Source organism: Mesoplodon bidens (genome assembly GCF_964165515.1).
Source record: "Mesoplodon bidens genome assembly, chromosome: 18".
NCBI classification, from domain to species: domain Eukaryota; kingdom Metazoa; phylum Chordata; class Mammalia; order Artiodactyla; family Ziphiidae; genus Mesoplodon; species Mesoplodon bidens.
The window spans coordinates 19,682,578-19,708,019 of record NC_138175.1 but is presented as its reverse complement, the minus strand read 5'-3'; the positions used below and the strand labels follow the sequence as shown (position 1 = coordinate 19,708,019).

Below are 25,442 nucleotides of genomic sequence, written 5' to 3'. Positions count from 1 at the left end.
GAGCTCCTTGAGCAAGTGAGCTGGGCCCAGCCACGGAGCAGGCAGAGCGCACATGAAGAGCGAAGGCCCAGAGGTGGAACCCCACAGAGAAGTCTCAGGGAAGAGCCAGGAGTCCCTTGGGGGCCAGAGTGGGATGGGGGAGCTGAGGCCTGAGGGAACACCAGCCTGGTGGGGAGCAGGCTAAGTCCTGGAGAGACCCTTGCCCTGACAAGCCGAGGCCAAGTGGGGGAGGTCTCTCCTCAGCACATTCTCTTCTGTGTGATGCTGGAGATAATTAACCCAGGGGCCCTAACAGCTGCCACCACCCCCTTCAGGAATCCAAGTCCTCCCTGCATGACTTCTAGGCCACACTCCCGCTGCACAGCTCTGTGGGAGAAAGGAGTCTCATTAAACACTTTCATCAGATGTGCTGGCCTGGAGTCACCAGTCTGCTTTCTGGGACAGCCTCCGCCAGTTCTCTGGGCTCCCAAGAGCCCGGGCTGATGGCTGCCTTCCCCCCAGGCCAGAGGCCTGCCAACTCTCTGCTGGTCAAAGTCCTTCGGGCCTGCAAGGAGCCTTACTCAACTCACAATGGCATCTGGGGGAGCAGGGGAGCCCTGGGAGGGAAGGTAAGAGTCTTGGTTCCCATCCTGGCCTGGCCACCGGTTCACTGGCCTCAGGCATGGCCTTGCTCTCTCTGCAACTTGATGACTTTTGAGATCTAGGACCTCTGAATCTGAGAACCAGGCACAGAGTCAGGTGACTCAACCTAGAACTAGTCTTGGTGTGGGATCCCTGGAGAGGAGCAGGTGGCCCTTTAGGGAGGGGAGGCAGACAAGGGCTGTGATGTGAGAAGCACAGGGCATTGTGAGAGTGTAGAGGTTGCTGACCTGGCCTGGGGTCCAGGGAGGTATCCCAGAGGAAGTGGTGTCTGAGCTGAGACCTAAAGGGTGGGCAGGAGTTACCAGGTGAAGGAAACAGAAAAAAGATGCACAGAACAGCCTGTGCAAAGATATGGAGGCGTGGGAAAGCAGGATGTATTCATAGAACAAAGAAATTCAGTCTGGCTGAGCTAGGACCTCATGGGGAGGAACTGGCCAGAGATTAAGGGCCAGCGGGGAAGTGAGAAGGGACAGGGTTCAATATGCAGAAGCCATCAAGCGGCTCTGGAGAGAATGGACCAGGCCAGGTCAAACCAAGAACGCTAAGAGGCCAGAAAGGAGGTGCAGATGGTGCCCTGGCCAAGGGGCAGAGAAGATGGGGCAACTTGATGGCCAAAGAGGTGTCAGGGGAAAGGCCACCCAGACTAACCTGAGAACCTGGGAGGGAGAGCAGTTCTGAGGAGAAGAGATGGGGTCAACTTTATACAGTGAGTTTGGGATGCCCAAGGGTCATCTTAAGTGGGGAAATGGCACAAGAGATGGGGAGCAAAGACTCAAGGCATCACTGTGGGAACAGGAACAAGGCCCTGGAAGCTGTCAGGATGGCCTAGAGAAAAGAATCAAGGATGAGGGAAGGGGACCCAGCACCCTGAGGAGCCCACAGAGGGGCATGAAGAGACATAGCCAGAGAAGCAGCTAGAAATCCAAGAGGAGCAGTCACAGAAGCCAGAGGGAGTTTCAGAAGAAGGGGAAGATCATCCGTGTTCAACACACGTGGATCAGGTCAAAGGCGGAGAGGACTGAAAAGTGGAAGGTCAGGGAACTTCTACAAAAAGGCTCAAGTCTGGAGGAGGTTTTAATGGTGGTGGTGGCCTTCCCTGTGACCATGATATGCAACCAGGTCTGAGTGTGAGCAGGACCGCTGAACAGGGCTGAAGAGGTTGTGCACTGCACAGTCCAGTGACTATCCATTCACGAAACTGTGGCTTGGGGTAAGTGGGCACCTCCTGGAGTTTGGAGGTATTTTGTGAAGCCTGTTACTGCAGTGTGGAGACTTCCCACGTGGTGGCGCCAAAGACCAAGACTATGTCTTGGGCTTGGCTGGGGCAGGGGTCAGTTTGAAGATCTTTAGCCTCCAGGTCATTATCCCATGTGTGGAGGGTATTGCCAGATGCCTAGTGACTAGGCCTTTCCCCACCTCGACACCCTCCACATCTCTGTCAGAACAGTTCTTGTAGCGGTAGGAACTCAGAAGTAAACTACACACCACACACTCTAGCCTTTGCCAGGGGGCCTGGCCTGAAAGAGTCCCAGGCAAGCAACTCATCCCAGGATCTGGGAGAGGCACAGATGTCCCTCCCACTTGTTCCTTAGGAGAAGGGAGTCTCAGGAAGGAAGGAAGAATGCCTGGCCCAGCCGGAGAGACACAGTCACCCCACCCCAGCAAGGCCCTGCTCACAGGTCCCCCTGGAGGCCAAAGCTGGATCACCCAGGACAATGGCAGAGATAGCCCCACCTGGGGGAGAGTCCCCAGGGAAGTCACCTGTCGAGCCTGGCGACTCCGGACTAGAAGCTTAAACCCACCTGGTGCGGGCCTGGTAATGCCTGAATACATAATGGCCATATATTTGAAAACGATGATACGTTTATTAAAAACCATTCTTTGTATAAGTAAATACAAAGAAGAAAAGAAAGCCACGTGAAATTATGCCCAGAGATGATGGCCACTGCTGGGACAGGCCTCCTGACAGCTCTCCAGGGCAATGGATACAGGTTTGACCTGAGGAGACTCCTGCTACAGGAGAACGGGTGGCTGTTCTGGTGCTTTCCCCCAGTCCTCCGTGTCTATTGTGTTGAGCACCTTTCCCTATTCAGAGATATAAAACCCTCACTCCCTACTCTGCCTGACCTGACTCTGCCACCTCTCAGACCTTACCTTCTTTCCCTCTATCCTAGCCCACATGACTCAAATACAGCAAGGTCATTCCCACCTCCAAGCTGTTGCCCCAGCTGTTCCCCCTGCCTGGAATACAGTGGTCCCTTGGTACCCACTGGGGATTGGTTCCAGGACCCCCTCACGGATACCAAAATCTGTAGACGCTCAAGTCCCTGTATCAAATAACGTAGTACAGTCAGCCCCCGCAGATACAGAGGGTCGACTGTACTCTTTCTCTGTATCGTTTCGTGACTGTTTCCTTCTTACCATTCAGGTCTTGGCTGCAAAGTTACTGTCTCAAAGAGGCCTACGCCGACCACCCTGACTAAAGTAGCACCTTAGCCCCATCGCTCCAAATCGCATCACCCTGGTTTGTTTTCTTCACAGCTTTTCCTTCTCTCTGAAGTCATCTTACGGATATGTGAGCTTGATTATTGTCTGTTTCCTTGGGCTGGAGTGTGAACTCCTTGAGAGCAGAGACCTTGCCTATCTGGTCTGCCTCTGTGTCCCCAGCATCCAGAATGATGCCAGGCACATAGTAGATGCTCAATCCATGCCCCACGTCCATTTTCAGTGGCCAGGGGTTATCTCAGGGCACACACGAACCTCCTTCACCCTCTGTCTCCCACTGATGGTCACCAGGACTGTGCCATCCCTTTATCTCTGATTGAACAAGCCAGCAATCAGTGTCCTTAGACACAGATCTTTTCTTGCCTGGATACCTCTTCCTTTGGGATAAATTTCTTTTTTTAAAAAATATTTATTTATTTATTTGGCTGCATGGGGTCTTAGTTGCGGCACACGGGCTCCTCAGCTGTGGCATGCATGTGGGATCTAGTTCCCCAAGCCAGGGACCGAACCCAGGCCCCCTGCATTGGGAGCACAGAGTTTATCCACCGTGCCACCAGGAAAGTCCCTGGGATAAATTTCTTTTTCTTTTTCTTCTTCTTATTTATTTATTTATCTTTTTTATATAAATTTATTTATTTGTTTTTACTTTTGGCTGTGTTGGGTCTTCATTGACCTGCGCGGGCTTTCTCTAGTTGCGGCGAGCGGGAGCTACTCTTCATTGCAGTGCGTAGACTTCTCATTGTTGTGGCTTCCCTTGTTGCAGAGCATGGGCTCTAAGCGCGTGGCCTTCAGTAGTTGTGGCATGTGGGCTCAGTAGTTGTGGCTCGTGGGCTCTAGAGCGCAGGCTCAGTAGTTGTGGCGCATGGGCTTAGTTGCTCCGCGACATGTGGGGATCTTCCCGGACCAGGGCTCGAACCCGTGTCCCCTGCACTGGCAGGCAGATTCTTAACCACTGCACCACCAGGGAAGCCCTAAATTTCTTGAAGTGGAACTTCAGGGTGAAAAGGAGGGTTTGCACTTGACATCCTGATATATACTGAAAAAACTACTCTTAAATACTCAAACCAGATCCCATTCTCTACAAAGCATCCACTTACACATCATGTCCATCACTGCCAATCTCAGAGGCCAAAAAAAAGTCTCTTGTTTACATTTGCATTGTGTTGATTATTAATGAGACAGATTACCTCTTAAAAGTGCAATTTTAGTGAGTGAATGGATGAGTGCAGTTAAAGCATCAGAAAAGAGAAGTGGCTATAGGAACTGCAAGGTGAGAGTGCTAAAGCCAAGACTTAAATGTGAGCAGCATCCCTGGCCCTTGCCCTTTGACACACACATTGGGCAGTAGGGGCCAGGCTGGGACTGGAGGTGGGTGGAGGTGGTGGCAGGTCCAGGCCCACCCACAGACCCACACTTAGCCCCCTTCAAGCCTGCATCTGCCCCCACCACCCACTGAAGTGCCCTAGCGGAGCATAGTGCCGGGGTCCCTCTCACGTTTGACCTCTTGGTGAGCCAGTTGACCATCATCGCCTCCAAAAGCTGTCTCTAGCCTAGATACCTCTTTCCTCTACCCACATGTCCACCTGCCTTCTGGACACCTCCTCCTGGATGGATAGTCCCCAGACCCCTCAGATGCCACCTGCCGAAATTGACCATATCACCTTCCCCTAACCTGATCCTCCAGGCCTCTCCACATCACTGAAAAACACCCATCACCCAGGCCCAAAACTCTGGCATGATCTGGGATGCCTGCCCCTCTAGACCTCACATCCCATCGGTCACCCAGCCGTCCATTTTGCCTCCTGAACATCTCTTGAATGTCTCCATCTCTACTGCCTCAACTCTGGCGCAGGCCACCATGACCTTGGCAGGGAAATGATAGCTGCCTCTGCCTGCCCCCCTCCAAGCACTGCCTGAATGACCTTTGCAAAGCACAGATATGGCCACAGAATTCCCCAGCTTGCAGCCCAGGCTCCCCATCACCCTCCATGCTCCTTAGCCAGTCCCCAAAGCCTCTCATGGCTGACCTCATCCCCAACACACACACAATTCTCCCACCACATTAAGCTTCTGCTCCCCGCCAGCAAAGGAGGCTGCTCCTCCCTCCTGTACCTTGAACTCTGCTGTGCTCTCTGCCCCAGATACTCCTCTAAAGACCCACCCCCTGCCTGCCTAGGGAGCCTCAACAACTTGCCCCATTCCTACAAAGCCCTTCCTAACCAGCACACACCTTCTCTCACACACATAAATGTGTACACAGACACAATCACAGTCACACATTCACACTGGTGACATAAGAGGTGTAGAGACTCAGGGATGACCTGCCCTAATTGACAGTGAGTCCCCAAGCGCAGGGACTGGGTGGCCTCACCTCTGTCCACCCTTCTGGAACCCCCAGGGCCGAGCACACACCAGGCTCCACGAAATCTTGCTGAATATCTGGCAAATGAATGAATGAATGTGTACATCCTCTCTGAGGCATGTGAGCACAGGCGCAGTAAGGGGCAGACTTTATTCTGTCCCGTCACAGGAAGCTGGGGGTGACGTTGCACACCAGAGAGCTGTAGCCATGGGGGCTGTGGGGTGGGGCGAGGGAAGCTTCTGTTTTTCTGCGTTTTGGGACTCGAACTGCGTTACTTTCAAAAGTGGAACTAGCTGCACCATATGTGAGGAACTGGAGTTCACTATGGTTCTCACCACCCTCTGCCATCTATTAGAGGGATTTTTTTTTCTCAGGCCAGAGCCCAGCCCTTCAGGAACGTGAACTGCTCGAAGGTAGAAATGGTGATGATTCGGTTGCTCTGCCCTAGCTCCCAGCCAGCACCAGCAGAGCAAATACTCAGGGAATGATGCCTGACTCCGACAGAGCCAAACTAATTAGGATTCGGTGAGCTGAATTGGAGCTCAGATGCTGCCCCCTCCTCTGACCATGGAAAGGCCCTGCCTTCCCTGAGCCTCAGGTGGTGCCTCTGTGAAATGGGTGTCAGCTATGTCCTTCCTCCCCTGGCTCACTGGCTGCTGTGGAGAGGCCTAGCAGGCCTCTAGCACCCCATGATCCTCGGAGGCTGTCACTCCTTCAAGGCCCCTGAACAGGGGGAGAGGGCCAGGTGAAGCCTCAGGTGTCCCGTCTGTTCACTGCAGCCCCATCCAAGCCTGGCCCTGATGGAAAAAGGATGGGGAACCAGGAGTGGTCACAGACAAGGACAATAGGCAGTGATGGGTACTCAGAAGGGGTGAGTGGGAGGCCAGAAGACACAGGTTTCTTGGAGGAGGTGACATTTGAGCTGTTTTCCAAGTGGATAAGGGAGAGGAGCATCCCAGGCAGAAGGGAGGCTGGGAGAAGAGACAGAGGCCAGAGAGTAGGGGCCATGTCCAGGGATCTGCAGGGAGGCTGGTGTAGTGGAAACAGAGCAGGAAGAGCTGGCAGGACAGGTGGGAGATGAGGAGGTGAGGTCATCTAAGGCCAGATCTCCTGGGTCTTGGAGGCCTCACTACAGAGTCTGGACTTATCCTGAGGGCATTGGGGAACCAATATGAACTGACTTATGATTTAAAAGATCACTTGAGGGAATTCCCTGGTGGTCCAGTGGTTAGGACTCCATGCTTCCACTGCAGGGGGCCCAGGTTTGATCGCTGGTTGGAAAGCTAAGATCCCACAAGCCACAAGATGTGGCCAAAAAACCCCAAAAAGATCACTCCAGCTATTGGGTGGACAACAACTGTAGGGTACAAAGGAGGCGGCAGGGAGGCCAGAAAAGATAGTGGCCCAGACCCGGGTACCAGCTGTGACAATGCAGAGATGTGGCCAGACACTGGACAGAGAGACTAATGGACTGTGACGAGCAAGGGCGTTATCTATTACAATTGGGACTTTTCTGGAAGTGGAATTCCAGAATTCCAGGCCAAGAAAGAGTTCCTCGGACAGTAGCCTGGTGAGTCCCCACAATCACCGCTGCCTCATCAGAGTCTCAAGCAATGGCACAGGGACAACTCTGTACCACTGCCACCCCAGGGGCCAGCATGCTGCCCAGCCCTGAATGGTCAGTGGGTGTTGAGTGAATTAATAAACAACAGAGTTCTAATAGTGGGAGGTGAGGTGCAGGGAGGGAACAAATCTGCATATTTTATGTTAACATAACATAATCACCTCCTTAACATAATCATGTTAAGGAGGTAGAATCTACAGGACTAGGAGGCTGAATTAAGGTGGGGGTAGAGAGGGGGACGTCCAGGGTTCATGCATTTACTCATTCATTCAATCTCTCATTCGATAAATATTTCTTGAATTCCCACTATGAGCCAGGGACAGTGGTGATGAGGACATCTGTGGCCCCTGCCCCCACAGAGCTTAGAGACTCACAGTGAGGCAGGCTTAGGTGCGTGAGCACACATGGGCATACGTGCTACCTGGTGGTGATGGGTGACATGAAGGCATGAGTCCACAGGACATGGGGACAGAGAGTACCAGGGAGAGGCTGTCTTCAGAGAAGGTAGTCAGAGAATGCCTTGCTGAGGAGATGACTTTACAGGTGGACAGGGACCAATTGGTGCCAGTTTTGAGAGCTCTAGAGAGGCCCAGCCTCACTCGGGTGCGAGCCTAGGTGGACAGTGGTGCTTTGCAGAGATGAGAACGAAGGAAGAAGAGTCCCTCTGGGGAAGGTCATGAGATCTGGTGGGTCATCAGGGGCTCTGGAACAGGAGAGGGCTCTGGGCACAGGGGAAGGCTCAGGATGCTCAGCAGTGGATGGATGAAGTCCTGAGACTGGATGATATTTTAGGGTGGGGGGAAACAGAAAGAAGAACCCAGTCTCTGGAAGCAATCCTCAGGTCTACTGACTACAGAAAAGGGGGTGCTGCAAAGGAAGGCAAAGAGGAGGGGCTGGAGAGGGGGAGAACTGGGAGAGGGTGAGGTCTGTCTCTGGTAAGAGCTAGCGAGGGAGAGGATGTCAGTGCCCCCTGCTACCTCTAAAGGTGACAGACTACAGAGTGAAGCCTGAAGGGTGGGGTTGGAGAGGACCGGTGTTGTCTTATTGATGGGAGGGGTGGGGGAGTGGAGCTGGCCCTTTTACCCCAGTGTGAGGTCAGCTATCAGCTCCACCGTAACCCACTCCAGGGGAGAGCCAGTATTCTAGCCCCCTTGTTGGAAAGGACTGGGTTCTGGCCCCCTTGGACAACATGTACCCAGACCTTGCCAGGGTCCTCACCCATGCTTCCAGAGCAAGGCCCGAGACTCCGCAGATGCCGGTACCCAGTGAGTGGTGACTGCGTGGCCTGGCTAAGAGCTCAGACTTACCGGTGCCAGACGGTGGCAGGAAGGACAGCCTGCCCCCACAGCAGGGAAACTGAGGCCGGCGGACGGGCAGGGCTCAGGGGCAGCGTCCAGACCCAGAAGGTGTCTGATGAGTAGCCTTCAGGCCTTCCTGTTCCCTCTCTGAAACTGGCCTTGATCCTTTCCTCCAACCAACTCAACCCAGCAGTGGCCGCTCCAGGACCTCTTTCACATATGGGGGCCTGAAAGGTCTCTAGAGCCCACGGAATTCAAGGAGGGAGCAGCCAGGCGAGGCTCTCCGGTGCACCGGTTTTGGGGTCTGCATGGGAAGGAATGGTTCCTTCCTGCCTTTGCTAATGGTTCTCCGAAAGTCGCCCTATTCCCGCATATGTATCCGGATCCCGAGCAATGAGAACTCCCACCGCCCGCGTGTCGTCCAGGGTTCCCCCCAACCCCCCGCCGCCCCGTCCCGCCTCGCCCCGCCCCGTCAAGCTGGTGGACGCCGCCAGCCACCGGCCTGCCCCGTTAGCCGAGAGGGCGGAGCGAGCCGTGGGCTCCTCCAGGGGTGCGGGAGCGCAGGGGGTGGGGCCCAGCTGGCCAGGGGAGGAGCGGGTCGTCTGGGCTGCAGGCGGCGGAGCAGGGAGGGGCGGGCAGCAGCGGCGGCGACCAAGGCAGCTGCGGCGCGACCTAGCCGGGCAGCGACCAGTGCACGGAGAGCGCGAAGTCCGCGCAGCCCAGCGCAGCCATGTGAGTGTCCCCGCCGTTTCCGGGGAACGCGGGCAGGGCGGGGGTCGGGCGCGGCGGTTCTGGTGCCTCTCCCTGCCTGGGGAGTCCCGGATCTGCTGCCCCGGCTGAGGCCCTGTCCCATATCGCCCCATCCCCGGGACCCAGGCCTCGCGGTGTCGTTCCTCCCCTCTTCTCGGGCGCGGAGGACGCCCACAAAAGCCGCCGCCTCTGGGCCTGCCGCACCCGGCGCTGCCTCCTTCCCTCCCACGGCAAGGCCCAGGCGGCCTGTGCCCCGGGGCTCTGGGGTGGGCCAGGCCTGAGGGTGGGCCCTTGGCGCCAGCCTGGGCCCTGGCACGGACGCTCACCGGGAGCCCCACTGCCCTCGCCGCAGGAGAGACTGAGCTGGGAATGGGGAGAGGGCGACGAGGCGTGCAGGCCCGTCTCCGAGATGAGCTAATCTCTCTGGCCCCACCGGCTGGCCTAAGCCGCTTTGGGCCCCGACCCGAGGTGGCCGATCCGGCCTTGGGCTGGGCTCTTCGCCCAAATCTGGCGCGGCCCAGGCTGGAGAGGATAGCACCGGCGCCGTGGGGAAACAGACCCTGTTCCTGGAAATGAGAGGCTGGTGTGGGAATTCTGCAAGCAGCCAGGCCTGGGCAGCCTGCAGAACCGGTTTGGGGAAGGGGCTGCTCACCAGGGCTAGGGGTCTGGGAAAGCCTGGCTTCAGCACCCTCTGTTCTCCTCTCCCCGACAGGCCTGAGTCCAGCCTCCAAGACTGACCCATCTCAGCCAGTTCTGGGTTGCTTCTAATATATGTCCAGGCTGGCTGGCCGAGCACCTACTGTGTGCAGTCCAGTGTAACAATAACGGTGGGCCATCTGTGGGGCTTGCCCTGGGCCTGCATTGCTCAGTGCCGGCACAGTCTTCTGAGGAGGGTTACCAGACGATGTGGCAAATGCAGAAACTGGCCCAGAGAGGTTAAGTAATATTCTGAAAGTCACACAGCTGGTTTGGAGAGAGGTGGGAATTAGACCCAGATCTGAATTCTTGCCACTGCACTATCCGCTTCCCCAGCATGGAGGGTATCAGCGGGGGATAGGTGGGCGGGGAGAGAGATGAGAATTGGAGAGTGAGGTACAAAACCTCCCTGTCAAAAACAATAAACAAACAAAAACAATCCAACAAAAAAACCCCTCTCTGTCCTGGGTCCTGTGGGGCAGCAGCTGCAGAGGGGTACCTGGAAATGGGTGGGGATGAGGGGAGCACACAGGGCGCTGGGCTGGGTCCTCCCCGGGTGGAAAAGCTGGCGGGGAGGACGCGGCTGAGTCACTGCGGGCCCCTTGCTGCAGCTCCGACTAGCGCCTCTGCCAGGCCCGGCCCGGGGGAGGCCACAAGGCTTCCAGTGCGCCGCCGTCCGGGAATGTGACCAGCTGACCAGGGAGGGGGCCGGCAGGAAGTGAGGCCACCCGGGCGCCTCCGCCCGGTTCCGGGGTGGGGGGTCCCAGGCGCACCGCGCCCCCCTCCCTCCCTGCTCCCACAGCTGCGGCATGATGTCAGCAGCCGGGTTTGGGGCAGTTGCCATGGAGACAGGGGCAGGCTCAGGAGGGACCCCATTCTTCCTTGAAGCCGCCCCTTGCCCGGGTTATTTTTAGCGTCTGTTTACCTCAGTCCTGGGCGGCCCTGCGGTGGGGCGGGGCCAGACCGGAGACTCCCGGGAAAGCGGCTGGCCTGGCATACCACTGAGCTGGGCAGCACAGGTGGCGGGACCTCCTGACCCACACAAGTGCACCAGTTTGGGCGTGTAGAGGGTATTAGAGGCCGCGGGATCTGGGGCCACGCAAGCGGGCAGAGTTCCATTCCTAGCTGCCCTGAGCTGGCTATGCTGCAGGCCCCATCACCCTTGAGACCTGGGTTCTTTCCCATGTCCAGAACAGAATTTAGGGCTGCCATAAGTCCAGATAATCCCCTGGCTCTTATCAGCCAGCCTCCACCAACACCAGTTGAGGTGGCCCCTCTCCCTTAGCTCAAGGGGTTCAGCTCTTTCCCTTCCCCCACCCCCAGCAGGGGAGATCCTGCCTATTCATCCCCTGGAATTGTCACTTAGATTGATATTCTGATGGTCATTTGGACCAACAGTTATACATCCTGGTCCCTGTGGCAGAAGCCCAGAGAAAGAAAATTGATGGGACACTCAGGCTACTCTGAGTCCAGCCCACCTACTCAGTTCCAGAATCCCAGGGAACCCCCACCCGGCCCCATTCTCAGAGGACAGAACCCCACCTTACTTTCTGATACAATCAGAAAGTAAGGAAGGGAAAAGGAAATTGTCTATGAGGTAGAGGAGTTGGGGTAGATAGAGACTTGAAATCTACCCCTCCAGCAGCTCAGGATCTACCTGTATCTGGGCAACCCCGTTCAGTCAGCCCCCAACTCATAATCAGCTCCTGCCTTCCTTCATTGCTTTGGTGCAGGGCGCAGAGGGTACAGCAGGGAGCAAAGCAGACAGGCCTCAGCCCCCAGAGTTCACAATCTGGTTGGAAGACAGCCCTAAAGGGGAACTGACAACTGAGTTATGTGGCCTCAGGGATCAGAGAGAGGAAACTATGAGGCACCTTAAAGGGGGACCCAATCCAAGGCAGGCTTCTTTGAGGAAGAAGTAGTAGGGTGGGTAAGACTTGAGGGAAGAGAGGGAGCTGGTCAGGCTGACAGTAGTGGGAAGAGGATGTAGGATCAATGAGAGCTGCTGCTTAAACGCTGAAGAGCCTTACAGGCATGGACAGAATTCACAGTATCTGGAACAGAACGATCATGGGGGGAACAGGACTGTGGGGGGAGGAGGAAGGTATATGAGGGAAGGGACGGAGCCTGAAGGTCTTGCGGGTCATGTTAGAGAGTGTGGACTTTATCCTTGGGGTAGAGGAATGCCCATGGATGTTTCACAAGAGTTAGAACAGAGAGAAGTTAAAGATTTAGAGTCCTGGGGTTTGAATCCTGACCCTACCACTTAACAGCTGTGTAATCTTGGGCAGATTAATAATTGTTAATAACATCAGTTAACATTTATTGTGTGTTTACAGTGAGGTACTGTGTCCACCCCAACTTCTGTACTCCACATACAATTCTCCCTTCCCCGAACACTCCCAGTAGAGGAAGTATCTCATTTCATTCTGCCAACAGCCCTGTGAGATAGTTGTTATTATTATTGTTGTTATCCTCACTTAACAGATGGATATCTGCAGCCCCAAAAGGTTAAGAAATGTCTCGCCCAAAGTCACACAGCCAGTTAGCCTCAGGTTTCTCACCTGTGAAGTGGGACTAATAGGACACACCCCATAGGTTTGTTGCCAGAATTAAAGGAGATGATGTTTGTTAATTAAGCACAGTGCCTGGCATCGAAAGCACTTGATACGAGGACAGTTTTTAGCATTGTCAGGTGACTGGAATTTCAAGAGGGGCAATGCTGTTATTGAATAGATCATTGTGGGTTAGCACGGAGACAAGGAACCCATTAGGAAGCTGCTGTAGGGTTCTAGGTGAGAATTGGTGATGGCTTGGCCTTGAGTTCTAGCTATAGGGGTGGAGGTGGGGGGCAGATTCCAGAGACGGCAGGAGCGGGTGGCTGAGTAGACGTGGGGTTAACAGAGGCTGAGGGATCCACGATGATTCCTAGTTTCTGTCTTGAACAACTGGATAAATAGATAGTGGGGCTGTCGTGGAGAGGTTAAGACTGGGGAGAGTCAGGGTTGAGGAGGAAAGTGGTGACTTTAGTTTAGGGACTTCAAACTTAGCACATGCCTAATAACCCACTCCACACTGTCACTCAGCTTCCAGGAGGTATCAAGCAGGCAGCTGGATAAACAGGCCTGGTGCTCAGAAGAACGGTTTGGGCAAGGAAGAGATATGGAAGCTGGCAACATTTAGATGGCATTAAGCTGTGGGAGATGTACCCAGCCCATGAGTGGGGAGGATGAGGCCCATTCGGGGATGGGGAGAAAGACAGATCCTCTGGGAAAATAATATGTGCAGCCAGAGCGATAGGTGAAAAGCCAGAGGCATGTTGCCTCTTGAAATCCAAGACAAGGAAAGGCTCAAGGAAGAGGAAGAGAACTACACAGTGAAAAGCTTTGCTGAGATCAAGCAGGATAAGGACCAAACATTGGACACTGGATTCAGCAATGGGGAGGTCACTGGTGACCTTGTCCAGACCAGTCAGGGGAGTACTGGGTATAGAAGCTGGACCAGGATAGGAAGAAGAGTGGGTGGGTTTAGAGAGGAAATGGAGGTAGACACCTCTTCAAGAAACTTGGCTCTAAAAGAGCCAAATAGGGTGAGGGGTAGGGTAGCTAGAAAGAGGCTGGGAGTCCACAGAGAGGTCATTTCTTTTTGTAGTTATTTATTTAAAGTTAACTTTATACTGAAATATAATATTCACATAGAAAGGGTACATGTCCTAACTGTACAGCTCACAAGACATTTTCACAAAGGAACATACCCATATAGGATCAGGAAATACAATCCAGATTAGGAAACAGAACATAATCAGTACCCTGTCAGCCCCCTTGTGCTCCCTTCCAGTCACTACTCCCCAGGGGTAGTGTCACTACTATTAATAGTCACTACTATTCTGACTTCTGTCACCACAGATTAAGTTTAACTGTTTTTGAACTTTATATCAAGGAACTCAAACATACATCCTCTCTTGTGGTCTTGCTTTTTTCACTCAACATTATATCTGTAGGATTCATCCATATCGTTGCATGTGGTTATATATTGTTCATTCTTTTTGTTGCATAGCATTCCATTATCTACTGATGGGCATTTGGATAGTTTCCAAGGTTGTTTTCATCTTTTATGTGGGAGTGACTTGAGCTTGTTTGAGGCTTGTGGAGAAAGTTTGAAACACTCATCTTCCATGGGAAGGGAGAGAGATGGCTAAGGTCACACATGAGGATTTCCCACATGGGAAACAAAAGCCTGGCTGAGGTTGAGATTTGCTCTTTTCCAGCCCAGCTGCTGTGCCAAGACCTCTGGCAGCTCCCGCCAGCCTGTGCACAGGTGCAGAGAAGGCAGGGGGTTGGGTTGCCCAGGGTTGGTTTCTGCCAGGTAAGAGAGAAGCCCAGGGTGCTGGGGATATTGGTAGCAGGCGAGCAAGCTGGAGTGGTGGCTGCAGATCCAGGCTGGGGAGAAGGGTGTGCAAGGAAGGTAGGGAAGAGAAGGTAGGAGGGAGCTGGCAGAGAGAAAGGAAGCAGAGGCGGATTGTGAGCTCTGTGCAGGGCAATGTCTGTGCAATTCCGGCTGTTATCTCCAGAGACTTGCGTATTGTTGTCATTTAGTAAATAGTTGAATAAATGAGCTGAGGTCTCAAGAGGTCACAGGTAGAAGGCAGGTGAGGTGGGGGTGATGGAGATGTGGTTCTGATTTAGGAAAGGGTCATTCCAGAGCCAGGTGATGAGACTGGGGTGTTCCCAAGGAGGGTGGCTGCAGGGAGCAGAGAGGCCAGTGTTGGGTGGGCAATCCATGGGAATGCATAGCTGCCAGCATAGGGTGCACAGAATCCGGTCTTCAAGGAGGGAGGGGGAGATAGCATTTCTCAAACTAGGATCCTTGGACATCTTGCATCTGAATCTGTAGGGGGGTGGTGGGCTGGTTGGAAATGCAGACCCCTGGGCCCACCCCAGCCTCTTGGGGAAAAAGTAAGCTCAGTGCAGCAGAATTGAGCATCAAGGAGCAAGAGTGTTTATGGGGTGGGGGAGCACCCAGCCCATCTGAGAGGATGAGATGCTCAATGGACCCTGAGTATGGTGGCCTTTATCCAGGCTAGAGTTGGATAGGGATAATCAATGAAGAGATACTGGGGGCAGGAAAGGGCCAACACCAAGGGGATTCAGCCCATGTGAGGTGGGGGCCAGAAGGATGGGGCCTCTGCCCTAGGATGCAGCTTCTGCCAGAGAGAAGGCCCTGACTGGGCAATGGGACCAGATCCTCTGCCCTGTGGCCTGGGGGTAGAGAGGGTGTCCAGACTGAGCATCCCCTCTGAGGGTGGAGGGATGGGGGTGGTGCATGGTGCTATGGGACTCTCTGCACCCAGTTGCTTCTCTTCCTTCTCTCGGCAGCAACACATAATATGGGATTGATCCAGTCCCCCACTTTTAGCTCCTTCTCAGCCTCCAAACCCCCTCACGCTCAGTGCTTCTCTGCCGTCCTTTGGCACAGCCCCTCCACTCAGCACCCCCAGCCCTTCCTTCTACTCTCTCAGCCCCTGCTCTCTAGCCTTCACACACTCAGAACCCCAGCTCTCAGCCCTCTGTGTCCAGCTCTCTCTCAGCACCCCTCAACAGCCACTCTATGAGCCCCCTGTGTTAACTGCACCCAATTCAGCCCCATCCGGTGTCCTCACTCTGTTTATCCCTCCATATTCACCGCCGCCCTCGACTCCCTTTACCCACACTCCTGACCCAGCCGAGAAGACCCCCGTAAGTCCCCTGCCTGAGGGGAACCTCCAGTCACCCCTCCCAGAGGCTGGGAGGGGGGCCAAGGGCCCGGTGCCCCCGTGGTCCGGCGGGTCCCGCCCCATCCCGGCGGGCTGAGTCAGGCGGCAGGAACTGGGCGGGGGGCGGCGCCGGGAGGAGCTGAAGCAGGAGCCAGAGTCGCAGGGAGCGATCGCGGAGCCCAGCCCGGCCGGCACCGAGTGGCCCTGGGCCCGCGGGGACACGGGGGGCAAGCGCGCGGCTTGGAGGGCTGTCCCGGACCTACCATGAACTCCAAGAAGAGAGGTAGGACCTGGTCCGGGGCTGCGGAGGCTCCGGGGCTGGTCCCAGGGGGCTGCGGGCCGCGTTCTGGGGGCCTGGGGCGCGTGTTTCGCCGGAGCGGTGTGGGGGTCTGCGGAGGATCTCTTCCTGCTAAGGTCACGGGCGAAGGCTGCTGTCTGTGACTCAGTTTCCCGGTTGGAGTCTCAGGAAAGTGGAGGGGGCGGGGCACTTCTCGGCACTGCCCCCCAACCTGGGAATCCCCCGGCTCTGGGCACCGGGAGGGCTCTGGCGTCTGGGCGCCTCGGCGCCTCGGAGCGGGTGGGGTCTGGAGGGGAGCAGCTTCCGCGGGGCGGCCGGTGTGGGGAGCCCAAACTGCACAGGCCGGGCCTGCCTGGCAGCTCTGCTGGGCTCAAAGCACGCACCCCGCCCCGCCCCGTGACCTCCTACGGCCTCTTCGGGTGTGGGCGTGGGAGCTCCTGGTCCACTTTGGGGGAGGAGGTCAGGGCAGGGCTGGGGAGCCCGCCCCACCCCCGGGTAAACAGGCGCTTCCGCACATTCTTCGCGCGCCCCTCCCCTTTCCTGCCCCTTCCCAGCCCGGGGAGGGTCCCAGTGCGACCCCCCTTCCTGCCCCGCGCGGCAGGCGGAGCCTGCACCTCTGCAGGAAGTGGGGGCGTAGCCGAGGCCACGCTGAGTCCGACACCGAGTCACCCGCGGCCGCCCTGTCATAAGCACCAGGGCCGCTGGGGTTCAGACTCCAGCCTCAGGCCGTGGCCGGCAGGACTGAGATACAGAGGCTGGGCCGCGGGGAGGGGGCTTCAAGGGCCTGATTGGCGCTGGACACCTGCCCTCGCCACCCCCAGGGAACCCCGCGCGGACTCATTCCATGATGTCCCTGTCGGTGCGGCCGCAGCGCCGCCTGCTCAGCGCCCGGGTCAGTAGGAGCCAGTCCTTCGCAGGCGTCCTCGGCAGCCAGGAGCGGGGGCCCAGGTACGCGGCAGAGGGGGGCTAATGGGGTCAAGAGAGTCTGGCCGGGTTGGAGTGTGCAAGTGAGGGTTTGGGGGATGACTTCTTGTCCCCTCCTGAGTGCAGTCTCTTCTTCAGGAGCTTCCCAGCCTTCAGTCCCCCGGGGCCCCCACGGAAGCCCCCAGCGCTCTCCCGAGTGTCCAAGATGTTTTCAGTGGCGCACCCGGCCCCCAAGGTCCCGCAGCCTGAGCGGCTGGACCTGGTGTACACGGCGCTCAAGCGAGGCCTGACGTAAGCAGTGTCCTCCCAATGCCTTGTCCCATGATCCCTCCCTAAGTCCTCATTCCCTTTCTGCTAGTAGGAACCTTCCCCAGCCTCACACCCTCTCCTCACTGCCTGTTCCCTGGGCAGGTAGAAGCTGGAGAGGTAAGATAACTCTTGTGGTCACCCCTTTCCCCAGGGCCTATTTGGAAGTGCACCAGCAGGAGCAGGAGAAACTCCAAAGACAGATAAGGGAGTCCAAGAGGAATTCCCGCCTGGTAAGTGAAGGGTTGGCATCCCGTATGCCCAGGATTAATATGCCCTTTGCTCTTGTGGTGTGGGGGGCTGGGCAGCACCAGCCCTGGGTGACATCAGAGCTGTTTTCTGGGGTGACTTGGTCCAGGTGTGACTAGAAAAGGGGGTATCAGGAAAGGCTGGGGAGGTTTCTCTCCTCAGCTTTCCCAGGCTGCATGTACTTTGCCTGGGACCCAGTGCCTGTCCATAGGAGCTTCCAGTGGGTTGGGTCAAACCCCACAGACATGGACAGCAGAAGATTATGTTGTAGTGGTACTGAGGGAGAGCCGTGGTTCTTCCTGGGAAACAGGTCAGGGCTTCCCAGAGGAAGAAACATTTCTGCTGGGTCTTGAAGCATGAACAGGAGTTCCCTGGTAGAGGGAACCATGCATGAGGAGGCACAGAGCTCTCTTCCTAGGGGTTGTAGAAAAGACAGTGGGCCAGGGGAGGGATCCCATGGAAGAGGTGGGGGGAAGAGTACTAGAGGGGCCTTGGGGACCAAATCTATGACACCAGCAAAGACCAGGCATGTGGGAAGGTAGGTCAGTCCCTGCTTTGACTGCAATGGCTGTGGACTGTGGTGTGAGAGGGAGGAAGGCTGTGATGAAAAGGAGCTAGGTAGGTCTGGGTGAGCAGCTGCCCCTGCTGGAGTACTTCCCCTACCTCCTAATGCCCCCCTCGTCTCTCTCCGCAGGGTTTCCTGTATGACTTGGACAAGGTGAGTGTATAGAGAATGGTGTTGGAAGAGGTTGACTCAGGGGGAGGTAAAGGGCCCTGGGCCTCAGGCTTCTCCTAACGCACCTCTCCCCCAGCAAGTCAAGTCCATTGAACGCTTCCTGCGACGGCTGGAGTTCCACGCCAGCAAGGTACTTGTGCAGCATGCGTGTGTGTTTGCAGTGTGGGGTGGGGGATTGGGTATCACAGGGAGATGAGATGATGCTAGGCCCTGGGTGAGCAACCCCGGTAGTGAGTCTCAATCTCCCCTCTGCCACCCCTCTCATCTGCTCAGATCGACGAGCTGTATGAGGCATACTGTGTCCAGCGGCGTCTCCGGGATGGCGCCTACAACATGGTCCGTGCCTACAGCACCGGCTCCCCAGGGAGCCGTGAGGCCCGGGACAGCCTGGCTGAGGCTACTCGGGGGCATCGGGAGTACACAGAGGTGAGGGACGTGTGCCTGTGAGGCAGAGGCACGGAGTGTGGCAGAGCTGGTGAGAGGGGACTGGTTCTTGACCTCCTCCTGTCCCTGCCCATCCCTCTCAGAGCATGTGCCTGCTGGAGAGCGAGCTGGAAGCACAGCTGGGCGAGTTCCATCTCCGGATGAAAGGTACCAAGTGGTGAGGCCGACTAGTGGCGGGGAGAGGGAGGTGTGTGCCTGAGACCCCTGGACCCAGCTCATCTCCTTCTCCCCCACTCCCAGGGCTGGCCGGCTTCGCCAGGCTATGTGTGGGCGATCAGTATGAGGTAGGAGGATGGGCAGGGAAGGGCTGGGATGGCAGGGTCGCAACACCAAGGGCTGCTTCATCCTGCCTCTTCCCCTAGATCTACATGAAATATGGGCGTCAGCGCTGGAAACTACGGGGCCGCATAGAGGGTAGTGGAAAGCAGGTGTGGGACAGTGAGGAAACCGTCTTTCTTCCTCTGCTCACGGAGTTCCTGTCCATCAAGGTGATGTCTCTGCCCAGAACCATAGGACACCAAGATCCTGTGACTCTATGACCCTGTGAACCCCTTATGATCTTCATGACCCTGAGACCCTTACCCCTGTGACCCCCATCTGGTTCCATGGCCCTGTGAATGTGTGACCCCTTGACCTTCATTACCCTGTGATTTCCTTGTGACCTCCTGACCTTGTGAATATATGACCCCTGAACTCTCATGAGGCTGTGACTCCCACGACCTCGATGACTACAAATTTAGACCTCTATGGTCCCCGTGCTCCCAGGCTGCTTCGAGCCTCCATGGCCCCATTACCCTGAGAACTCCATTCCCTGTAACTTCCTCATGGCCCAATGACCCTGTGACTGTCACATAACCTCTATGCAAATTCAGACCTCTGATCTCCCACAATCTCATGACCCCTACACCCTTGTGACCCCACCATGCATTCTTGGCTACAGGTGACAGAACTGAAGGGCCTGGCCAACCATGTGGTTGTAGGCAGCGTCTCCTGTGAGACCAAGGATCTGTTCGCCGCCCTGCCCCAGGTTGTAGCTGTGGACATTAATGACCTCGGCACCATCAAGCTCAGCCTGGAAGTCACGTGGAGGTTGGTGGGGCTGAGGGGCTTGGAGACAGGGCTGGGGCTTGATGTTAGCACCTTCTAACAGCTTCTTCCCTCTCCAGTCCCTTCGACAAGGATGACCAGCCCTCAGCCGCTTCTACTGTCAACAAGGCCTCCACAGTCACCAAGCGCTTCTCCACCTACAGCCAGAGCCCACCAGACACGCCCTCACTTCGGGAACAGGCCTTCTATGTGAGTCACATCCCAGGCTCAGCCCCCCATCCAGGGGTTTGCTGGGGGTGGTCCTGAGATGTCCTTTTCTCTCTCCTAGAATATGCTGAGGCGGCAGGAGGAGCTGGAGAATGGGACAGCATGGTCCCTGTCATCCGAATCTTCTGATGACTCCTCTAGCCCACAGCTCTCAGGCACTGCGCGCCACTCCTCAGCCCCCAGGCCCCTGGTGCAGCAGCCTGAGCCTCTGCCCATCCAGGTTGCTTTCCGTAGGGCTGAGACCTCCACTTCTGGGACCGTGGATGAGGAGGGGGCCATGGCCCCAGCCCTGGCCAATGGGCATGCCCCCTACAGCCGGACTCTGAGCCATATCAGTGAGGCCAGTGTGGATGCTGCCCTGGCTGAGGCTTCAGTGGAGGCTGCAGGCCTAGAAAGTCTAGTCCAGGGACCCAGCCCACCTGCACATCCAGATCCCACACATGGGGAGCACCCTAGTCCTGTCCCTTCTGCCCTGGACCCTGGCCATTCTGCCATAAGCCCCACTCTCAGTACGACAGGCCCTGCCCACACATCTACAGACCCTGCCCCCTCTGCACACCTAGACTCAGTTAGCAAGACCATAAATTCTAGCCCTCCTGAATTGCCAGACCCCACCCACACCACTACAAGCTCCACCTCTAGTGCTGTAAGCCCTGCCCATAGTGCTCCAAGCCTTACTCACACTACCACAGGTTCTACCCACAAGACTGTGGTCTCTACCATCACTATTACAGGCCCTACCCCCAGTCCCACAGGGCCAATCCAGACCACCACAAGTCCCACCCACAAGCTGATGCTTTCTACCCTCACTCCTGTAGCTCCTGCCCCCAATACTACAGACCCAGTCCAGACCACCACAAGCCTCAGCCACACTGTCACAATCCTGACACACACTGTCACAAGCCCCACCAACAAGCACATGATCTCTACCCTCTCTACTGCAGCCCCTACCCCCAGTACCACAGACCCCGCCCAGACTACCACGAGCCCCACCCACACTACCACTAGCCCCACCCACACTACTGCAAGCCCTACCCACACCACCATAAGCCCCACCCACACTGCTACAAGCCCTACCCATACCACAATAAGCCCCACCCACACTACTGCAAGCTCTACCCACACCACCACAAGCAGTACCCACACTACTGCAACCCCTACTCACACAGCCAGGATTTCAACTCACACCACTACACCCAATGCTAAGGACCCAGTCCAGATCCCCAGGAGTCCTACCCATTCTGTCACAAGTCCCACCCTTAGAACTGTAAGCCCTTCCACTTTTCTAGACCTTGCCACGCTCTCCAACCCCTCTGCAAACACAGACCCTCCCTTCCCAGGCATCGACCCCCTGTCCTGTAGCTACCCAGCCTCCACTTCCTGCACTCAGGCAGGCCCCATAGCCCTCAGCACCTCCCACCCAAGTCCTACCTGTTCCAGTTGGGAACCCCTCACAAGCCCTTCCCCAAAACTCCCAGAAGCCATCCGTCAGAGCCCAAGTCCCCCTCCCTCACCCCTAGCCCCTGTGCCCCAGCATTCAGACCCTAGAGTGGCCAGGGCAGCCCAGGCCCCAGTTCCAGGGGCAGCTGGAGGTGCTGGGGACAGGAAACTGGAAGAGGCACTGGGGGCCCTAATGGCTGCCCTGGATGACTATCGTGGCCAGTTTCCTGAGCTGCAGGGCCTGGAGCAGGAGGTGACCCGGCTGGAGAGTCTGCTTATGGTGAGGAGGGCTGGGCTGGTTTGCGGCAGCGCAGGGAGGGCAGCCAGGCAGGGGCGACAGCTCTGACGCCCTTCACAACCCCAGCAGAGACAAGGCTTGACTCGCAGCCGGGCCTCCAGTCTTAGCATCACTGTGGAGCATGCCCTGGAAAGCTTCAGCTTCCTCAATGAAGATGAAGACAATGACAGTCCTGGGGACAGGTGAGAGGGGCTAGGAGCGGGGGAAGAGGGGAGGTGAGTAGCAGGTGAAAGAGAAAGGCGAGAAAGGGGAACAGGTGAGGTGAGGCCAGGGGGAGCACGTAAAGAGAGCAGTAAGATGGGTGGTGGGCTCAAGGGAGGTGGGTGGGAGGGGATGGACTTGCTGGCGGGTACATCTGTGTTCACCCCTCCCATGTACTCCTCGTGTGTCCTTGTTGCTCACGTTTTCAATCACATCTGTATCCCCAGTGCTTCTGGTCACCTTCCTTCTCATCCCTGCGGTGTCTGCCTCCTCCATCGGTCCCCACCAGCTCCTGAGCCTCCAGCTCCTCCTCTCTTCCTTGGCCTCACCTTGAACCTACCCTATGAACGAGCCTTTACTGTGCCTCCCCGTGCATCCTGTGCCCCCCAGCATCAACCCCTCTGTCTGGACCCCAGCTTTCCCAGAGGCCCTGGCCCCTTGGCTCTTTGTCCCAGAGTGGCCTTTGCCGATTCCCAGTTGAAGGTCATGCCCGGCTCCTCCTCCCTCCAGTGCTGCCTAGGTTATGGCCCCGTGCCCTGCACCCCTTGGGCCACAACCCCTTGCAGTCCACATTGCGTAGACCATCCCGCCTGCAACCCTACTCCCGCCCATCCCAGCCCTGGCGGCCCCAGAGGTCCCAGCAGTCCTAGCTGGAGGTAGCCCTGGGCAGACAGGCTCTGGAGACCCCTGCTACCACCTGCTGGTCCCAGCCCTTTCCTCCTTCTGGAAGTCCTCCGTGAACTTACCCATTGTCTGTTGTTTGTGCATGATGTGTTCTTCTGTTCTGGGATGGGGGGAACTTAATAAAAATACTCTGGTGACCAGATGATGATGTGTGCTCCTGGGGCGGTTGACCCCATTTTTCTCTCAGGCCCCCAAACAGCCCGGAGCCTGGGGCTGAGGACAGCCTCGACTCACCTAGTGCCCGACCCCTCAGCACGGAGTGTCCAGCTCTGGACACTGCCTTGGTCCAGCACCTGTACCACTGCAGCCGCCTCCTGCTGGTGAGGCTAGTGGTATTCCCCCACCCTTCCCTTGTAGCCCCTTCCCCCAGGGAGCCCTACACTTCAATCCTGGCCCTGCACACCTCCTCTGAGTTCCACTCCCCAGTGTCCCAGGGCCTGGCTCTTGCCGAATGGAAGACCTCCCACACTCTGGCTCCCCCAAGTCTCTCCCGATGCATGCAGGGACTGGTAGTCCCTGGTCTCCACCCTCTTTAAGCTCTGTCTTGAGGTCTGAGCTGTTTGGCCACCCCTATTCTCCAGAAACTGGGCACATTTGGGCCCCTGCGCTGCCAGGAGGCATGGGCCCTGGAGCGGCTACTGCGGGAGGCCCGAGTGTTCGAAGCAGTATGTGAGCTTAGCAGGCGATGGGAAATCCCTGCCACCTCTGCCCAGGAAGGTAAAAGCTGTGTGGGCTCTGCCTCGTGTCTGCCCCAAAGTTCCTCCCTTGCCCTATCCCACCTACGCGCCTGTGTCCCCACCGGCCCGTTCTGTTGCTGACAGTTTCCTGCACCTCCTCACAGTGGTGCAGTTCTCGGCCTCCCGGCCCGGCTTCCTGACCTTCTGGGACCAATGTACAGACGGACTCAGCCCCTTCATCTGCCCTGTGGAGCGGGTGCTTCTCACCTTCTGCAATCAGTACGGCGCCCGTCTCTCCCTGCGCCAGCCAGGCTTAGCCGAGGCTGGTGAGTGAGCTGCCTACCTGCCCCCTCTGCTCTCCTTTCTCAGATCCCCAGTGATGGGACCTCAGGGAAAGCTAGGTCAGCCCACAGAGACATGCTGAGATGAGCACTGGGAAGAAACATCGAAGGCTCATGCCTCAGCACAAAAGGGCCCAGATTGGACCCTTTTGTGCAGGGTCCCTGGACCTGCGCGTGGGGTGGGAGCACTCTTCCCTCTAAGGACCCAGGTCCATCCACACCCTGACACCTGCGGCACTGCCTCCCACAGTGTGTGTCAAGTTCCTGGAGGATGCCCTGGGGCAGAAGCTGCCCCGGAGGCCCCAGTCAGGCCCTGGAGAGCAGCTCACCGTTTTCCAGTTCTGGAGTTACATTGAAGCCTTGGACAGCTCCTCCATGGAGGCCTACGTGACCGAGACTGCCGAGGAGGGTGAGGCAGTAACCCTGGTCACAAGGTGGCCTGATGCTATGGGTGGGTCTGAAGGTGTGAATTCAGGACATGAAGGTACAAAAGAACCCACCCCGGGAGGCTCTTTGCCCTGCCAGCGTGTTCCAACTGACACCCCCCCGCCCGGCTTCCTTTTTTCAGTGTTACTGGTGCGGAATCTGAACTCAGATGACCAGGCTGTTGTGCTGAAAGCCCTGAGGTTGGCACCTGAGGGGCGGCTTCGAAGGGATGGGCTCCGAGCCCTCAGCTCCCTGCTTGTCCATGGCAACAACAAGGTCATGGCTGCTGTCAGCACTCAGCTCCGGAGCCTGTCACTGGGCCCTGCCTTCCGGGAAAGGGTAAGAGTCAGGCAGGGCTCCCTGAGGGCAAAGGCTGGGGTCCCAGGCTCCCAGTGTCTGGCTAAGTCTGCCCTCCCACCCTTAACCAGGCTCTACTCTGCTTCCTGGACCAGCTCGAGGATGAGGATGTGCAGACGAGAGTGGCTGGCTGCTTGGCCCTGGGCTGCATCAAGGTGATCCCTTTCTCTCCCCTCCCAGCTCCCCAAGCCCTGGGTCCTGAGCCTTTCTCACCTGCTGCACTGGGCCCACCTCAATGCTCTCTCCCCTGGTAGGCTCCTGAAGGCATTGAGCCCCTGGTGTACCTGTGCCAAACGGACACAGAAGCCGTGAGGGAAGCAGCTCGGCAGAGCCTTCAGCAATGCGGTGAGACTGGGGAATGGGAGATATGGGTCAAGTTGAGTTCTATGACATTTTGGCTGCTGGGAATAGGGGTGAGATGGGGTCAGGGGTGGGAGGGCCAGGGCGGGGCTAGGGCCTCTCCTGACCCCATCTTTATCCATTACAGGGGAAGAGGGACAGTCTGCCCATCGACGGCTGGAGGAGTCACTGGATGCCCTGCCCCGCATCTTCGGGCCCGGCAGCATGGCCAGCACGGCATTTTAAACTCCCCACCCACCGGCCCCCAGTGCCCCTTCCCCCCACTTTCAGGGCTTACCAGGCACTGGCAGGGAGGGTGAGGGCTGGCTCCAGACACTCCTCCCTCACAGATTCCTATCAATGAAAATCTAATATATTCTCCTTTTGTCCTCGGGGTGGGTAGAGTCAGTGCCGCAGTCAAGTGCCTCCCAGCCTCGGCTCAGCACACTTGCCATAGATCGGTGTCCCGGGCCTGGCCATCCTGCCTCTGCCCTGCCACGTCCCTTGGTTTTGTATTTTATTTACAGAGTTTTACAGAAAATAAAAAAGCAAAATGCCTTTCCTACGTAGCCTGGACTGGTGCACTACTGACCTTCTGCTCCAGCACACTCTGGCTGTGGCCCTGACACTAGTGTGTCCACACTCCAACTGTGACAATGCCATGTGCTTTTGCCCTGGAAATCCAGATGGAACAGAGCCCAGAGGCTGGAACTGCGCTTGGAAAAGAGGGCAGAGGAAGAGGGTGGTGGAGTGTTGCTGAGGAGGCCCGGCCTGCAGGT

The 25,442-nt window shown here is 56.9% G+C and overlaps 1 protein-coding gene across 4 annotated transcripts; it reads left to right on the top strand.

Annotated features, from left to right (window-relative positions):
- The first annotated feature begins 586 nt into the window (after nt 1-586).
- RIPOR1 (RHO family interacting cell polarization regulator 1) lies at nt 587-25,232 on the top strand. 4 transcript variants are annotated; one of them, XM_081215780.1, is made up of 22 exons: nt 587-608; nt 16,749-16,875; nt 16,990-17,142; nt 17,312-17,390; nt 18,101-18,124; nt 18,219-18,272; nt 18,416-18,568; nt 18,670-18,733; nt 18,827-18,870; nt 18,949-19,074; nt 19,527-19,675; nt 19,753-19,882; nt 19,962-21,620; nt 21,705-21,820; nt 22,711-22,843; nt 23,105-23,240; nt 23,365-23,526; nt 23,792-23,950; nt 24,110-24,306; nt 24,396-24,479; nt 24,579-24,669; nt 24,812-25,232. In XM_081215780.1, exons 2-22 carry the CDS (start codon nt 16,772-16,774, stop codon nt 24,907-24,909), a joined length of 3,915 nt encoding a protein of 1,304 aa, XP_081071906.1. In that variant the 5' UTR covers nt 587-608; nt 16,749-16,771; the 3' UTR covers nt 24,910-25,232. The 4 variants fall into 4 exon arrangements, with proteins under 4 accessions (XP_081071906.1, XP_081071905.1, XP_081071904.1 ...); XM_081215779.1 differs by lacking the exon at nt 587-608 and adding an exon at nt 9,063-9,163; XM_081215778.1 differs by lacking the exon at nt 587-608 and adding an exon at nt 15,201-15,912 and having other exon boundaries at nt 21,708-21,820.
- Nucleotides 25,233-25,442: the final 210 nt, after the last annotated feature.

Excerpts from the sequence above, each read along its gene's own strand:
- RIPOR1 (XM_081215777.1), top strand. Across the intron at positions 16,876-16,989 it reads AGCCAGGAGCGGGGGCCCAG|GAGCTTCCCAGCCTTCAGTC; the intron begins GTACGCGGCAGA and ends TCTCTTCTTCAG. Across the intron at positions 22,844-23,104 it reads ACTGCAGCCGCCTCCTGCTG|AAACTGGGCACATTTGGGCC; the intron begins GTGAGGCTAGTG and ends CCTATTCTCCAG.